General features: G+C 31.1%; 1 protein-coding gene across 1 annotated transcript; it reads left to right on the top strand.

Annotated features, from left to right (window-relative positions):
- Window positions 1–1726, top strand: LOC25485386 (gallate 1-beta-glucosyltransferase). Its single transcript, XM_013614581.3, has one exon. The coding sequence runs from the start codon at window positions 132–134 to the stop codon at window positions 1557–1559; it is 1428 nt and encodes a 475-aa protein (XP_013470035.1). The 5' UTR covers window positions 1–131; the 3' UTR covers window positions 1560–1726.
- The last annotated feature ends 15410 nt before the right edge of the window (window positions 1727–17136 follow it).

The raw sequence follows: 17136 nt of genomic DNA, 5'->3' as shown, positions 1-17136 counted from the left end.
GTTGTCAAACCTGTGCTGTGACACAAGGGAAGAGGAAGTCTTTCTTCCAATATAAGAGAGCAAGTATTCTCTTGCTATAGGTATCTCCAACTTTGAAGAAGAAAATCACTCAATAAATAATAAAAAGAAAAATGACATACGAAGATCCCATTAAGCTTCTCCTTGTCTCTTTTCCAGCACAAGGACACATAAACCATCTTGTTGGACTAGGAAAGTATCTTGCTGCAAAGGGTGCCACTGTTATCTTCACCACAACAGAGACGGCTGGCAAAAACATGCGAGCTGCTAACAACATCATTGACAAATTAGCAACTCCAATTGGTGATGGTACTTTCGCTTTCGAGTTCTTTGATGATGGTTTACCAGACGGTGATCGTTCAGCCTTCAGAGCTCTTCAGCACTCCGCTGAAATTGAGGTTGCTGGTAGACCCTCTATTTCTCAAATGATCAAGAATCATGCTGATTTAAACAAACCATTTTCATGTATCATAAACAATTATTTTTTTCCATGGGTTTGTGATGTTGCTAATGAACACAATATTCCTTCTGTTTTATCATGGACTAATTCCGCTGCTGTTTTCACCACTTACTATAACTATGTCCACAAATTAACACCTTTCCCTACAAATGAAGAACCTTATATTGATGTTCAACTCATCCCTTCTAGAGTTCTTAAATACAATGAAATCTCAGATCTTGTGCATCCTTTTTGTTCATTTCCATTCCTAGGTAAACTTGTCTTAGAAGAGTTTAAGGACTTATCTAAAGTGTTTTGTGTATTAGTGGATACCTATGAAGAACTAGAGCATGAATTCATAGATTATATTTCGAAAAAATCAATCCCCATAAGAACTGTTGGTCCTTCATTTAAAAATCCAAATGCAAAAGGAGCAAGCAACATTCATGGTGATTTCGCCAAGAGCAATGATGATGATAAAATCATAGAGTGGCTAGACACAAAGCCAAAAGATTCCGTAGTTTACGTCTCTTTCGGGACTCTAGTAAACTATCCTCAAGAACAAATGAATGAAATTGTATACGGGTTATTGAATTCTCAAGTCTCGTTTTTGTGGTCATTAAGCAATCCTGGTGTTTTGCCTGATGATTTTTTGGAGGAAACAAATGAGAGAGGGAAAGTGGTGGAGTGGAGTCCACAAGTAGATGTACTTGCTCATCCTTCAGTTGCATGTTTCATAACACATTGTGGTTGGAATTCATCAATTGAAGCTCTTTCTTTAGGAGTTCCTGTGTTGACATTTCCATCAAGAGGTGACCAACTTACAAATGCAAAATTCTTGGTTGATGTTTTTGGGGTAGGAATTAAAATGGGTAGTGGTTGGGCTGTAAATAATAAATTGGTAACAAGAGATGAGGTGAAGAAGTGTTTATTGGAAGCAACAATAGGTGAAAAAGCAGAGAAGTTGAAGCAAAATGCAAACAAGTGGAAGAAGAAGGCGGAGGAAGCTTTGGCCGTTGGTGGATCCTCTGATCGGAATCTTGATGAGTTTATGGAAGACATTAAGAAACATGCATCATTAATTAATAATGTTAACATCTAGAACATGTAATATCATCCATTTCACTGTCCTTTCCTCACTACATGGATAAGGATAATTTTATTCATGCAGTTTATATTTTTGTGTTTGCAGTTATATATGTTGTGTGTTTTAAGAATTGTAATAAAAAATAACCAAGTTATGGAAAAGTATTTGGATCCTCTATTGCACTTATCTCTGCTAACATATAATTTTTTTTCTTCCTTAAACCTCAAAATAACTGTACATATGTTTTGTCCCTTCAACTCTTCCTTTCCACAACTTGAACAAATATGTATTTTTTTTCTTAACTTTGATTGTTGCTCAAACAAGTTTCATAATTTTCTTATAGTAGTGTAATGATAATATTAATCTCCTTAGGCAAGAATAGGTTTAGCTTGATTAAGGCACAGATCAATATTATTATCATATTTATTAGATGAAAAGCCCGTGCGTTTCATAAGTTTTTTTTTTTTTTTGTTGGTGTAAACGTTTCATAAGTTTGATTATAATACGTGTTTACAATATTTTAGTTAATTAACTAGTAAATAATTTATTTCTTCAAAGAATAGCTAATAAATAACTTATATAAATTTTAGGGAGATCAATTATAACTTTTTTCTATGGAGATAAAAATAAACTAAACAACAATAACTAAAAAAAATATTGTAAATTAAAATATTACTTTTGTTTTTTAATTTGGAAGGTTAGCAAAATTTGGTTAAGAACTACTTCAATAAAAAAAAAAAAAAAATCATTTTTATGTGAAACTCCAACAAAAATTTATAATTAATTTTTTCTTTGTTAAAAAAATTCAAATTTTGTTGGTATAGATTCTTATAATATTTTAAACTTTCATGAAAAAGTTCATTCAAAAATTTGAAGGGTACACATAACTTGACTTAAAAACATGGATTAAGAGTGTAGATGGAAAATTAAGGGGATTAAAAAAAAAATTAAAATATTTATAAGGGACAAAAACATATTTAACCCTAATTATTAATAGTTTAAAGTATACTTTTAATTGTTTGATTCTGGGAAGGAGCCATAAATTAAGCTTAGTGGGGACCAAACTTAAAAGTGTAAGTTAGTAAAGAAATAATAAATTTTATAATGTACAACTTATAAAAAATTAAGAAATTATAAAATGTGTCCGAAGTTAAAATTGTCAAACAAATATAAAAAGAAATAACATTTTCTTCTAATAAACGAGGTGGAGTTTAACATGGGAAAGGGTATTCCTTTCCCACCATAGATCAATTGGCTTTTTACCATTTGATCAAAAAAAAACCATGATATTACTGTGCTCTCTCAGCATTATATTTTTTTCCACACCATCTTCCCTAGCCATTCTCACTCTGGTTTCTTTCACCCACCACTTGCAGCAACTCATCCACCACCACCACCAACCTTACTATCACAATAACACTTAGTCACTTACCAATCAATGGCTTCTAATTGAAAACCAAAAAAATTAATCATATTCATTAAACTCAAATATCCAAGTCATAAAACTTATAATAGCTACATTTCATCCAAAGATCCAATTTTTTTTTATACCGGTGTTGTTCTAGATCTAACAAGTTGAAATGTTTTTTCCTCAACAAACAAAAAAACAAGTTGATAGAAAATTGATTTTGCAAATTTCTTAAAACTAAATTATTCATCAACAATCTCTTGCGATATCACTGCCATTCCCGTCAGGAAATTTTTGGTCAAATATCATGCCAAGATTTTCCCTTCCAAAAATCATGATGCTTGAACTCTAATTTGAAATTAATTAATATATGATTTTTTTTTAACAGAAATTAATTAATGAGTTATTTATTGAAATTAATATGGAGTTGTTAAGTAATGGCATGAAATTTTTGCTCAATATCACGCTAAGACTAAGATTTCAATATGAATTATTTATTCAAATTAAATATGGAGTTGTTTATCTATCTTCAATTGATTTTATGGGTTATGTTACTTTGATATAGGAGTGGGGTTGGTGGTGGTGGACTGATGGTGGGTTGCTATGGTGTGGGGAGATATGTGTTAAAAACATGAAGGAGAGATAGTGGTTGGGAAAGAAGAAACTGTGAAAAAATATAGTGTTGAGGGAACATGATAATATCATGGTCTTCTTTTGATCAAATGGTAAAAAGCCAATTGACCCATGGTGGGAAAGGAATACCCTTTTCCGTGTTAAACTCCACCAATAAACGAATCTTCATGTTTGTTTTATATCCTGATTAGTTGAAAGACTTCTGCAGGGCATTCTTCGGTGCTTGCAACCACCATCTTGTATCGTATCGGCAGTCGTCATCCTCTGATCGAGTACGACCACTATCAAAATAAATTGTATATTTTATTTTTTAAAATGACAAAAATTAGTATCTTTTTCAAAATATAATTACTTGTACTTAACTACTTATGTATTCCTTCTTCAATAAAAAAAATTGTCTTGCTAACCGATACTCTCATGACAATGGTTAAAGAATCTATAAATAAAAACTTTGTTATAAATATAAAATGTTGTTTTTGATAATTTAATAATTAAACAAGTTTTTTATAAAAACTTATTTATTTTAAATGTTTAACCATTATGGTTGGGACAATGATTAACATTCTCAATGAAAAACTATTAATGTACTCCCTCTGTCTCACAGTATTAGTATTATTGACGTTTTAGAAAATAAAAAAGGTAGCAAAATATTAGTCGTTTTGTGTTTTCTATACATAATTAAATCACTTTTTCCAACTTTGCCCTTCATGCCTTTTACTCCTCATTTATATGTACGTGCTTGTTTCTTTTTTGAAAAAGTCATTTTGAGCCACGTGTGAAGTAAGTACTTGGCTGCAATTATGTTGACAAAGTTTATACTACCACCTTTGTAATTAATCCTTAACGCGAGTTTTAATCTTTCCAAGAATTCAACTTTAACTAAATGTGTCTTTTCTCTAAAAAAAAAAACTAAATATGACTTTAAATAATAATAAAAATAAATAATGTAGTTAGTTTAGTAAAATTAGTATGTTTGTTGATTAATTTATTACGTTTTTTAATTTATGTGCAAAAATCTTAAACGACTATTACTTAGAGATTGAGGGAATAATTCCTGAAGCTGTATATTCTTAAGAAACGAATAGTTAGGGCTGGACAAGGACCCGCGATCCGACCCAACCTGCAAAAAACCGGAGGAAACAACCCGATATGTGCGGGTTATATCGGGTCTACGGGTTATAAATACGGATATTTAAGGGTTTAATTGGGCGGGTGCGGGTAGATGAACTTCAACCGCGGGTACATGAACCCGTCCGTGAATACAAATAACTTATGGAAATTGATGATAATCAAATGCATTTAGAGAGTAACAAATGCTTTCATTTGCGGTATAATAACACCTTTATTTGACCAATTCAATATTTTATATCACATTTATTTTTATTTACTACTAGGATTTTACTTTGTAGTTATTTCCTTTTATGTTTTCCATTGAAACGTTACAGCAAAACATCATCTCTCTCACGGCTTCTTCACCACCACCATGCTCCATCAGTATCACTTTTCTACAAATATTAACACCATGCTCTGTCAGGCTCCCTTATTTTTCTTTTGACTACGTCCCTCCTCTTTTCTCTTCTGCATCTTCTTTTACTTCTCAAATCTCAGTTTTTATTTCAGTTTTTATTTTCTTCTTGATGTTTTTGTTGGTTGATGAATGATATAGATCTGAGGTGAGGCTGCTGTTTTTTCAAATTTCTATTATGAATCTTCTCAACCCGCGTGAACCCACCCGTAAATCCGCAATCCGAAAGACCCGAACCCGTGCAAACCGAAGAAGAAAAGCTAGCTTAAATGGGTCTGTACACATAAACTGCGGGTTGAGCTGGGTCGAGCTTTCAGACCCGAACCCGCCCGTTGTCCACCCCTGCCGAATAGTCGTTGGTATCTTCATATCATTATTGTGTTGCGTTGGTCAAAAAAATCATCATTGTGTCGCAACGTGTAAAAACGTCGTTGTTATTTCTTCATTATTACTCAGACATAGATGACGTTTTTTTTAAGAACACAGACATAGATGACTTGTTTACCCGCTATTGGTCAATTTGTCAAAAAGATCTTTTTCCTTCCATTTGGTCCATACAATGTGAGGATACTATTTCTAGCAATGACAATACATTACATTGTAGTGTTTTTAGCATTATGACTTAGACCATCTCTCTCTAACTAGAGGATCTTAAATAGATTCGATATGTACTTTTTATTTAGGAAAGACTTTTTCAAATTCTTATAAACTCACTATCTCATTTAAAACTTTTAATCTTAATGGGACTCGTATTTTTAAATAGTTAAAAAATTAAAATGTAATAATATAAAGTCATTGATAATTGAAGTTTGTGTAAGATGCTACGTTGAAGAGATGTTGGGTACGATGTTTGTGTAAGATGTTTTGTTGAAGAGATTGGGTGTACTACTATTAAAACATAGGTATTGTCAATCAGTGCCCTCAAACCATTGGTTGAGGAATCTACTAATAGAAATTTTGTCTTAGAAATATAAGATGTAATTTTTAATCAAATAATGATTACACAACTTTTTTTTCATAAAATCTTACTTATTTAGATCATTAACTGTTTTGGACACTAGTTGGCTTTCTCCTTAAAAAAATATAAATGAGTGATGCTCGATGAATCATTTTAGAGTAATCACTGAGTTTTCATTATATTTTTGTTGGGTTTCGTAAAGATATCAATAAACAAATTTGGTTAAGGCCAATATTGTGATCCAGGGTGCTGGATACGCCAACTTTTATACTAAGATGACCAATCCCATCTAATTTTGATTATCAATATGAATATCTAATGTTATAAAAAAAAATTGTCAAAATTTGGTAAAGGCGGGAGGAGTCCACACAACCTTGTGTGTGGCTCCGCCCCTATATATTTTCATCGTTATTATTCACATACATAGATGACTTGTTTTCCCACTATTGGTCAAAAAGATTTTTCCTTCCCTTTTGTCCATATAATATAAGGATACTTTTATAGTAATGACAACCTGTCATATAGTGTTTTTAGCATTGATTATAAAGTTTTTATTATGTTTTAGTTGAATTTTGTAAAAATATCAATATACAACGGAGATCATTTATACATACAAGACCTAGCTAGAAACCATGCAAGTCCCTCAAACCAAACAACTACATGATTGTACTATACTTTTTACAGGATGTATCAAGTGAGAATGGTGAGAATGTCTTCTTTATATGAGAATGGTGAGAATACATGGTAACCATTAGATTAAAAATGAATGGTTGAGATTAAAAAAATTCATTTAAGAAACACATGTATCTCTCTCCATTAGATTGTTTCTCATAAACCCATTTTAACGTTTCATCTTCAACGTTTGACAAGAGCTCTCTCAAGTGTTCATATATTTTGCAATATTGGTATAAGCACCGTTGACAGTAATGTTGGTTGAAAGTTGTAGAAATCAAACAACTTTAATATGACAATCAATACTCCAACGTATTGATTTTGTTTTATTGTTATAATTTATTTATTTTAAAGTTGTATTTTCAAAAAGATCTAATCCAACACATGAGCAAGAGAAGGGAGGAGGAGAAATTCAAATTTCTTCAATAAGAACATTATGAAGAAGAGATGAACACGATTTTTTCTGATCAGATTTAACCTGTTATTTTGGAAGATCTCTTGATTGATGAAAGATCGATGATGAAGATGTGATCTTTTTATTTGAGGATTTGATATTCTTGGAGTTTAAGGTTAGGTTGATCGAGAGATGATGGATTTTTCATGAATTTATGAAATTGTTTGATGAAGTTATAAGTTTTTGGGTGTATTTTCTGGATTTATTTTATGCCATAAAATTTGACGTTAATGGTGGGATCGATACCAGTGATTAATCACTGTGATGGGAAGTTAAAGGTTGAAGAAGAAGAAACGTTAAAATGGGTTTATGAGAAACAATCTAATGGAGAGAGATACATGTGTTTCTTAAATGGATTTTTTTAATCTCAACCATTCATTTTTAATCTAATGATTAACATGTATTCTCACCATTCTCATATAAAGAAGGCATTCTCACTAGATATGTCCTTATATAGGGGGCATATCACATGAGAATGAGTAACTTATGTGAGAATGATAGGAATAAATCTCAACCATTAGATCAAAATCGCATAGATGAGATTAGAATCCAAATTTTTTGAAGTCACGTGATGCTCTCTTCCCCAAAAGCTGTGACTTTTCGCTCTTCTCCTCTAAAAACCGTTTTGGGTAAAATACCACCCACTGCCATCTCTATATTCCTCTTAATGTTTATTTACAGGATTGAAGTTAATGTCTCGATGTGATAGATTAAACCTAATTTTATGAATTGGGAATTTTTTTTTTTTTAGCATGAATCGATTTGAATAAGTAGATTGATAAAAAAAAAAAAACCAAATTTCACTTCATAGCTGCATCTTTGACAAAAGGAATTGAGGTAAAACAAATTATGTGTGTTTTGTTCGGTTTTGAAAATGCTTTATGGGAGTGGGAGATGGTTATAGGTCAGCTTGAAGTGTAAAGGGTATTAAGGCACGACAGATTTTCCCCAGACAAATGTTGTAGATTTATGAATTCATCTTCCATTGATTTAATTCAAAGGTAAACGATGATGGTGATGTTAGCAGTCGGTCGATTTTTTCCCAGAACGTTTTTTTAGAGGCGGAGAGAGAAGTCGTCACATAGCTTTTTGGGGGAAAACAGGAAGAATAGATAGAGTCACGTTACTTCAAAAAAATTGGATTCTAATCTCATCCATACGATTTTGATCTAATGGTTGGGATTTATTCTTATCATTCTCACATAAGTTACCCATTCTCGTGTGATATGTCCCTTATATATATATGGGATAGGATCAAATGACACCATGGTGTCAAAATTAGTTTGACACCAAATCTTATCCATTCATTCCATTTAATCCAAAGGCTTAAAACTATCACCAAATTAATTAACATACATCAAATACTCTTTATCACCTAATTAAGAAACATATCTATCATTATTAATTCATAATCAAACAATACCTTCTTGTTTTTGGTAGATTCAAACCCTTTTTATTTTCCCCTAATTTTTTTCTTTTGGCCATAAACACAAACTCAAACTTTATAATTTTTATAAAATCATGATAAATCTTAATTCAGTTAAACATGAGACACAACGAGTCCTCTAAAAAAATTAGACCTATGAGTGACAGAATAATCTAATTAGCATGAACGATTCAAGAATCATTTGTCGAGTTTGTTATTTTTTTTTTAATACAATTTAATTAATTATTAAAAAAAATGAGTATATGAGATAAAGACAAAGAAATATCATTGATGGTGATGATGACTCAAACAACCATAGGTATATGAGTTTAACCATTCATTTTATAAAAAAGTTTAGAAAAAAAGTTTGAGTATGATTATAGAAATCTGGAAAAATTTATAAATTTGGGGAAATAAAAAAGAGGAACAAATAAATTTGGGGAAATAAAAATGGAATGTTTGATTATAAATTAATGATGATAGATATGCTTCTTAATTAGGTGATAGAGAGTATGTGGTGTATATTAATTAATTTGGTGATAGTTTTAAACCTTTGGATTAAATGAAATGAATGGATGAGATTTGATGTCAAACTAATTTTGACATCATGGTGTCATTTGATCCTAACTCATATATATATATATATATATATATATATATATATATATATATATATATATATATATATGATCCGTTGACATCGGATGTCAACGAATTCATTGACATTGAATCTTAACCATCCATCTATTTTTAATCAAAGGCTCATAATTACTCATTTAAGACCTCATAAAATATCTAATTCTTGTTGTACATGTGAATCTTGCTATTTATTTCTTTTATGGTAAGTCAATCAAGCTCTTTAGTTATAGAAAAATGATATTTGTATAACCATTTTATGACAACTTTTTGATAACTTTCTCTCTCATATTCGCATTATATTCTTATTCTCTCACTTCTTTTTTCTCTCTATATTGTTTTGGACCAATAGAAAGAGAGCACATGATAGTTGTCATAAAAGTTGTCACACATAGTTGTACAAATATCACTTCTCTTAATTATAATATTCAGTGCTGAAAAAGATTGATATCAAATACAAACAAACAAATCACATAGCAGAGAACTTAGAGAAGTGAATGTTGTCCAATAGACTTACATTTTGATCGTGTAAGTGAAATGATTTAGGGTTTGAGATTTTATTTATACAAAAAGGATTATAAATTGATTTTCTTCATTCGGGACAAGTTTAGGCGTGGGTTCAGAGTGGGCACTTTTATCCCCATTACCCGTCTCATACCTGTGTTTTGAGATTGGGGAAAACTCTAACCCATACCCATACCCAAACCTAGTCAAAATGGGGAAAACCCATCAATTTGGATTTGGTTCGGGAGGATACCCATGGATAGCCAAGATTCACATGAACAACAAGAATTTGATATTTCATGAGGTCTTAAATGAGTAATTATGAGCTTTTGGTTAAAAATAGATGAATTGTTAAGATTTGGTGTTCTTTCATCCTTTTCTTTCTCTTCTCATTTATACTTTTCTCTCTCTTCTTTCTCACGTAAAATTAGGGTTGAAAATGAGTCGAATCGAATCGAACATGTCTGAGCTCGACTCGACTCGATAAGAATTTATTTGACTCGAAACTCGACTCAAGTTCAACACGAACTCTTTTTTCAGCTCGAGTTCAACTCGTTTAAAGTTCATGAACAATTTGATTCGACTCATTAAGTTCAGTGTGTTATAACTAGAGCAACTAAAATGAATCAAGAAAGAGGAAGAAGAAAAAAAACAGCTAAGGTTTAAATGAGCAAGAAATAGCTCAAAAACCTTTCAATTGGTTTTTAACTAATTAAGAAAATATTAACTTCCTGTAGTAAATAAGAAATGAGGCTTTGTTGTTTTATAAGATAAGCTGCTCAATACCCATATGTAATCTTCCGATGTGGGAAATGTGAACTGCAAGCTTAATTTTAACCTTATTTTGCTGTCAACATTTCAAGTGGGCATTACAATTATACATTATCATTTTATTTTCTTTTGACTCAAGTGGCCATTTCTTTCTCTATTGGATTTATTTCTTTTTTACTTTATAGTTGTTAATAAAGTAGTAACAAAAAACACTGATAAATAATATTTTTTCTTAAAATAGTGTAATTGATTTAACAGTGAATTATATATATGTGTATAGTTGGCTAACCAAACGGGTCGAACTATACTTAACTCAAGTTCAACTCATTTATTTGACGAACTTAATTTTAAATTCAAGTTCGATTCGTTTGGTTCATGAACCAAGTTCAACGAATTAATTACCGAATTGAGTCTCATACTATTTTCGAGTTAGTTCGGTTCTTTGCCGGCCCTACCTGAAATGCAACGCCATTCTTCCTTGTTCATATCTTTTCTTTCAATTGGGTTGTAAAAGCATTATCAATAAGAAAAGAAATAAAAAATATGAGAGATTTTTTTAAAAAAAACTAAGATCTAGTGGTTGATAAAACTATAACAGAAATCAGACCTTATTTTCTGTTTTTCTTTTCCGAAAAAAGGATGAGGAGAACAAGTACGAATAAGCTTTTGTTTTTCTTCTTCAATTGTTCTTATGATTATTTTCTCATAGATCTGATAGCATTTAGAGTTCAATTGAAGAAATTGAAGTGAGAACTTGTAATTGTGGTTTTAAAAAGGTTGGAGATAGACGTATGACTTTTTTTTTTTCTTCTTCTTTGGTGAATCTGATGTGAGATGTCTTTGTATAGCTCTACGTTTGATTCTTCCTATTTAAAAAAAAATGCTTTAACATCCAGAACATGGATAGAAATTTGAGAGCAACCTGAAAGAGACGAGGAATGGAAGAAGTGAAGGATACTTGAGTGCCCGTCTTTTTACTATGAGAATAATAGATTTTACATTTTTTCTATAAAAAAAAAAATATACTTAATCCGTCAATCGGATCTGACGAGAGCTCTGAGAATAATTGAGATAAATAAAAAAAGCTAAATGGATAACAAACTAAATTATGTTTAAGTTCCACTTTGACATTTTTTATTTATTTCATTTCATTTTGGTATTCATGAATCAATAACAACATGAATCAGAAATTCAGAAAAATCATGAATTGACCTAGTCTATCTTCAAAGAAAAACAAACTCAGAAAAAAAATCTCATTACCAACAACATGAATCAGCAACAAACAAATCATCATGAATCATCATTTAAATTCATAAAAATTGTCAGCACAAACAAACCCGTAAATTATCATGAATGAGCATTTAAATCCATGAATCAATTTTTTTGGTTACTAAATCCATGAATCGATTAAAACATAAAAAAATTATCAATTTCTCTTCTAAACCATAAATGAGAGTTTGATGATTGGATTTGATTTGGAGATTTATTAGTGATTTAAAGATTAATTAAAAATAATGAATGAGAGTTTGATATATATTTTTTTTTTTTAAGATGATGAATAAAGATGAATGAGTTTTATTTGGATTTGGATTCTCGGCAGCCAAAATCTCTACTGCCATCCTGTTGCCTTACATCAGCCGTTGGATCCACTTGTTATTGTTCAGATTCGGCTAAAGTAAAGTGCTATCAAATATCAATAGCTCATTGAAAAAGAAAAAAACACTGCATTCAATGGTGTAAAGTAATTTATTTTCGTTCATAGTACTATTTTAATTTGGCTTTGTATAATTTTTTTTTGAGGGAAATTTGCCTTTGTATAATGTATAGTACACCTTTACGTATTTTTTTTTTTTTATCAAACCAGGTTTTAATTTGGTGCTAATATTATTTTTGCAATGTTTGATAAAATTAGAGGTGGGATCATTAGCGTATAATATTATAAATATAAAATGATATAAAAAAAATGTGTATTAATTAATATTTTCTCAATTAAGATTGTAGGGGTAAAATTGAGATAAAAGTGAATAGCTATAAGCTTTAACCTACTTGAATTAACTTATAAAAAAAAAAACACTATTTTACTAATTCAAATACTTTATCTTCATTTAATCAAACAATTCAGTTGAGCTCCGATGGTTAATAAACTCACCGAACACAAATTATTCAGGAGAACATAACTTAGATTCCTGTTTACAACAATTTTTTGTCAAATTTTACTTGCCTCTTTGCAAAACTAAAGATTATTAGAACACATTTTTCCTATGAACTAAAGGGTTAAACAAATATGATTCTTGCTCGATAGTAAATTGTTTGCTAGTGCATTTAATGTGTATATTTTGTATGTTATTACTATAATGTATTTTGTTTGTATGTGTATTAAATTTAATTTTTCATATTTTAAGGTAAGTTAGTAGTACTAATTAGGATTTAGGGGTATGTTTAAAGAAGGAAAAAAATGCATCTAATAATGTAAAAAAAGGTCTATGTTTAGGGACAAATTTTTAATCAAATGGATGTTTATATATAAAGACGGAGAGAGTATATATTATTATTTTTTTGTCAAAAAAGTATACTATTTTTTTTTTATTATTTAATGTACTATGGGAACATGTATTTTACTTAGTCTTTTTTTTTAGAGATATTTTTAATTAAGGGGTTTGCTACAATAGACCCACCTCTTTTTGTTAAGGTCTATTTTAGCATCATGCACCTTTTCATTTAGACCAAAAAACCATTTTTTTGCATTTTAAAACAACAAAAACTAAAGGATAAAATTGTAATTAATTTCACTCTCCCATTGATTATCTCTCTTTCTCTCTCCCTTTGATTGTTGCCCTGTTCCTTTCTTCTACAAAATAATTCCAATTCCTCCATTTTCAGTTGACGAAAATCAAGTTTAAATCCACTCCTATGACTTTTGTTCTTTGTAATATGCTTAAGATAGAAGATTGATAGATTAGAGAAGGAAATGCTGGTCGAAGAGTGTTGTTTTAATTATGGCAAAGAACAAATTCAATCACAAATGGATAAACATATGTAAAGGGTAGATCTTTTCAATTCATAGATAAGAACAAATTGACAGTTTATTATTATTGATTTAAAATTGTTTGTGGGTTAATTTGATTTTTCAATTTTCACTATAGATTTGGGACAAACATGTGTAAAGGGTACATTTTTTAAGAATGAAGAGATTGTTTTAACTTTTAAGTGTTGACCTCCTTGATGTTGCATTACGGAATTGTTGATAGAAATTGTTGAAGAAAAGAAGATGGAAGAAGAATGAAAAAGGGAACAGAGAGAGAATCCGTGATAGAGAGAACACGAAGAGGTGGGTCTATTGTAGCAAACCCCTTTAATTAATTATTCTGTGAATATTTTATCAACAAAGAAAGTTTGAATAGGTTATTTAATATGTGCAAGAGTATGTATATTGAAAACAGTAAATATGTGCGGCCTTGAAAACAGATTTTAATGCGCTTTTAGCATCTTAAGCGAAGTGGATCTAACGGTTGGTGTGAGGCAGGATGGCAGCAGAGAATTTGGCTGTCGAGGATCCAAATCTATTTTATTTGGGGATGAAGAAGAACTATAAGGAAGAAGATGGAGGGAAAAAAAGGCTTAATTACATAGTCTCTTAACTAATTATGAGATTTCATGTTGATCCTCTTGTTAATTTTCGTTTCAATACGGTTCCATAAATTTCTCCGTTAGTCAAATAAATTCATTCTATTAAGTTTTGTTCAAAAACGTTAACATTCATCTTCCTCCATCATCAATTTCATCCTCAAACCTAAAAATTCATCATCTTCATAACCAAATCCAAAAAAATTAATAAACTTCATCACAAAACTAAAAAATATATATATATATTATCTTCATCATCGTCATCATCTAAAATTAACACAAATTTAAACCCAAAACTCTCATAAATCTTCAAAACACAAATAAGATCCTATCATTGTTGCAAGTCACTATCTTTCAATTTGTGATTGTGATTTTTTCTATCTTTCTCTCTCCTTTGTTCCCCTACACAACATTGTTGACGTTGGAACACATAGCTTAACTCTAGAATGTGAGAATGTGAAAAAGTTTCAATTTTTACTTTTATTTTCCAAAGTTGGTAACAATAGCTTAACTGGGTCAGTTCATTCTCCATTAAAGCTCCCCTTCAACGTGCTAGTTGAAAAAAAATGCTAACTTGAGGAGAAAATTTTGTTGGATTGAAAGAGAGAGTTTTGACCTGACTTCAAGAATTTCCTAATAACACATGGAAAATTCTAAAATGTCTCCCGCGGTGGTTAACCACCGTTGAGGACCTGGCAGCAGTTAACTATTGTTAAGCTCAATAGTAGTTAATTTATTTCGCGATTTCCCCCTAAAACTAGTGTATGCTACCTCTGAAGGTGAGAAAAACACAAGAATGGGGGTTGAATTGTGTTGATTTTTTCTTCTTTTTCTCCTAACTGAAAATACAGATTAGAAACAGATAGAGTTCTACTTCTAAAGAGATGTTCATAACTAATTGCAGCGGATAAAACAGAGAGAGAGAGAGAGAGAGAGAGAGAGAGAGAGAGAGAGAGAGAAGACACAAGCAATTTATACAGGTTCCTTCCACAAACCGGAAGTCAATCATGTCCCCCTTGCACTTCCAAGGAGAGTTCACTATGTAATATCTGATTACAATTGCTAACTACTAAACTTAGTAAGATACTTCAAATGCTCAAGCACAACTGCAAGAGACTTCCTATGCTCTCGACCACAATCAAGAGACTTTTATTGCTCAAGCACAACTGCAAGAGACTTCTTAATTCAAACAGAATTACAAGAAAAATGTTTGAGGTTGAACACTTGATATACAATCAGTGGTGTTCACAATACAAATCAGATACAGACTCTAAAGACTCTAGAATTCCTAAGATATGAGCTTTGATAAGAAATTCTAAGTGAACTTTGAGTGCAGAACAATTTCAGCAGAGTTTTGGCTTAGTTAATTGTTGGTATTGTTTTGGTGAAACTCTTAGTCTTCACTCCTTTATATAGAGGTGTGAAAGAGACGTTGAATTGTCAGCACATTCAAAATAGAGTCGTTTGAAGCTTTTGATCAATCACCAACGATCCTTTGCCTGATATGGTTATTGTCCTTAGAAAGATCGATTTCAAATGTATTCCCATTGAGAAGAAACATTATTGCAGGCATAGCTGTTTTTCTTGTCCTGTAGCAGAGACAAAAACAGAGTAGTGGAGATAGTGGTTGTACACTTCGTACAAACGTACTATGTCAACGCTCTTTGAAGAATAAGCATCCAATGCCTTTTAATCCTTCCAAAATAGTCGTTGTTATACTTTTCTAGTCTTCTGCAATCTTAGACGAGTTTGAATCCGTTAAACAGCTTTTGAAACTTTAAGTTGCATCTCCTGATGAATTACAGCTTCTGGTGATTCTCAGCTTCTGATAAAATTGCTTATGATGAACTTGTTTCTGATGACGTCATCATTTCAGGAGCACTTTGTCTTCAGGAGCGCTTTATCTTCAGGAGCAGTTTTCTTCAGACGATTTAAGCTTCACTTTTTTTTTGTTGATGTATTTGCTCTTTATTTGTTCTTCCAAGACCTTTTTAAGATGTCAAATTTTTGTCTATAGTCATGTACACTTGAACAATATTAGCATATCCAATTGACAATTTTTAATACTTTGTTATCATCAAAACTCTTAAGGGTTATTATTGCTAAACACATTTTGTTCCAACAATCTCCCTATTCATTCATCACCTTACATCATCATCACCTTACCTAAAAAAAACCTTTCAAAAAAAAATTTCTTTAAATCTTGGTTCTAAATCATTGTTGATGGATTGCTAGAACGTTTCTCAACACATTTGACGGTGTAGATATAATCATATTTGAGATATCTCAAATGTGTGTCTCTTTTAATGTATGTCTGATATCACGGTGAATATGTTAGAATCACAGTGATCCACCGTGATTTTTCAGAAGCTATAGAGTATGTTATCGTGATTTTTACATATCCACTGTAATACCAAACATAGACTTAATTGAAAGAATTCTGCTCTTCACCCTGCACATTTTGCTCGCGCCCTGCTGCCATGCCAAAAATGCCCTTGCGCTAGTTAACTTGCGCAAGTGTTAATCACTGCGGAACTTAACTAACGCTGCGTGAGTTAACTAGCGCATCGTTAGTTAAGTCACGCTGCGTGCTGTCTTAAACAAGGCAGAGCACCTCATTTCCTCATTTCTCATCTAAAATCTCAAAAATCTCTCTCAAATCACCAAAATCCAAAATTCCTTCAAGTTCAAATCAAACAACATTCCAATAACAAGTAAGTTTTCATGATCAAACATCATTAACCTTTTATGTTTATATGTTAGATTTTTTTCTCTTAAATTAGAAATTTTTTAGATTTAGAGTTTGTTCAAATTTTGGTGTTTTTGGCAAGAAATCATACAATGTTTGCATGTAAATGACTTGTGTTGCTTAAATATTTAGATGTTTGCATGTTTATGTTGTAGTTTTGAGTTTTAGAGAAATTTTTTAGATTTAGGGTTTGTTTAAATTTTGACTTTTTTTTTTTTGCAAGATATGATAC

Source organism: Medicago truncatula, chromosome 1 (assembly GCF_003473485.1).
Source record: "Medicago truncatula cultivar Jemalong A17 chromosome 1, MtrunA17r5.0-ANR, whole genome shotgun sequence".
In the NCBI taxonomy this organism is placed as follows: Eukaryota; Viridiplantae; Streptophyta; class Magnoliopsida; order Fabales; family Fabaceae; genus Medicago; species Medicago truncatula.
Note: the sequence above shows the minus strand (reverse complement) of the source record. Positions and strands in the feature narration are given on the sequence as shown.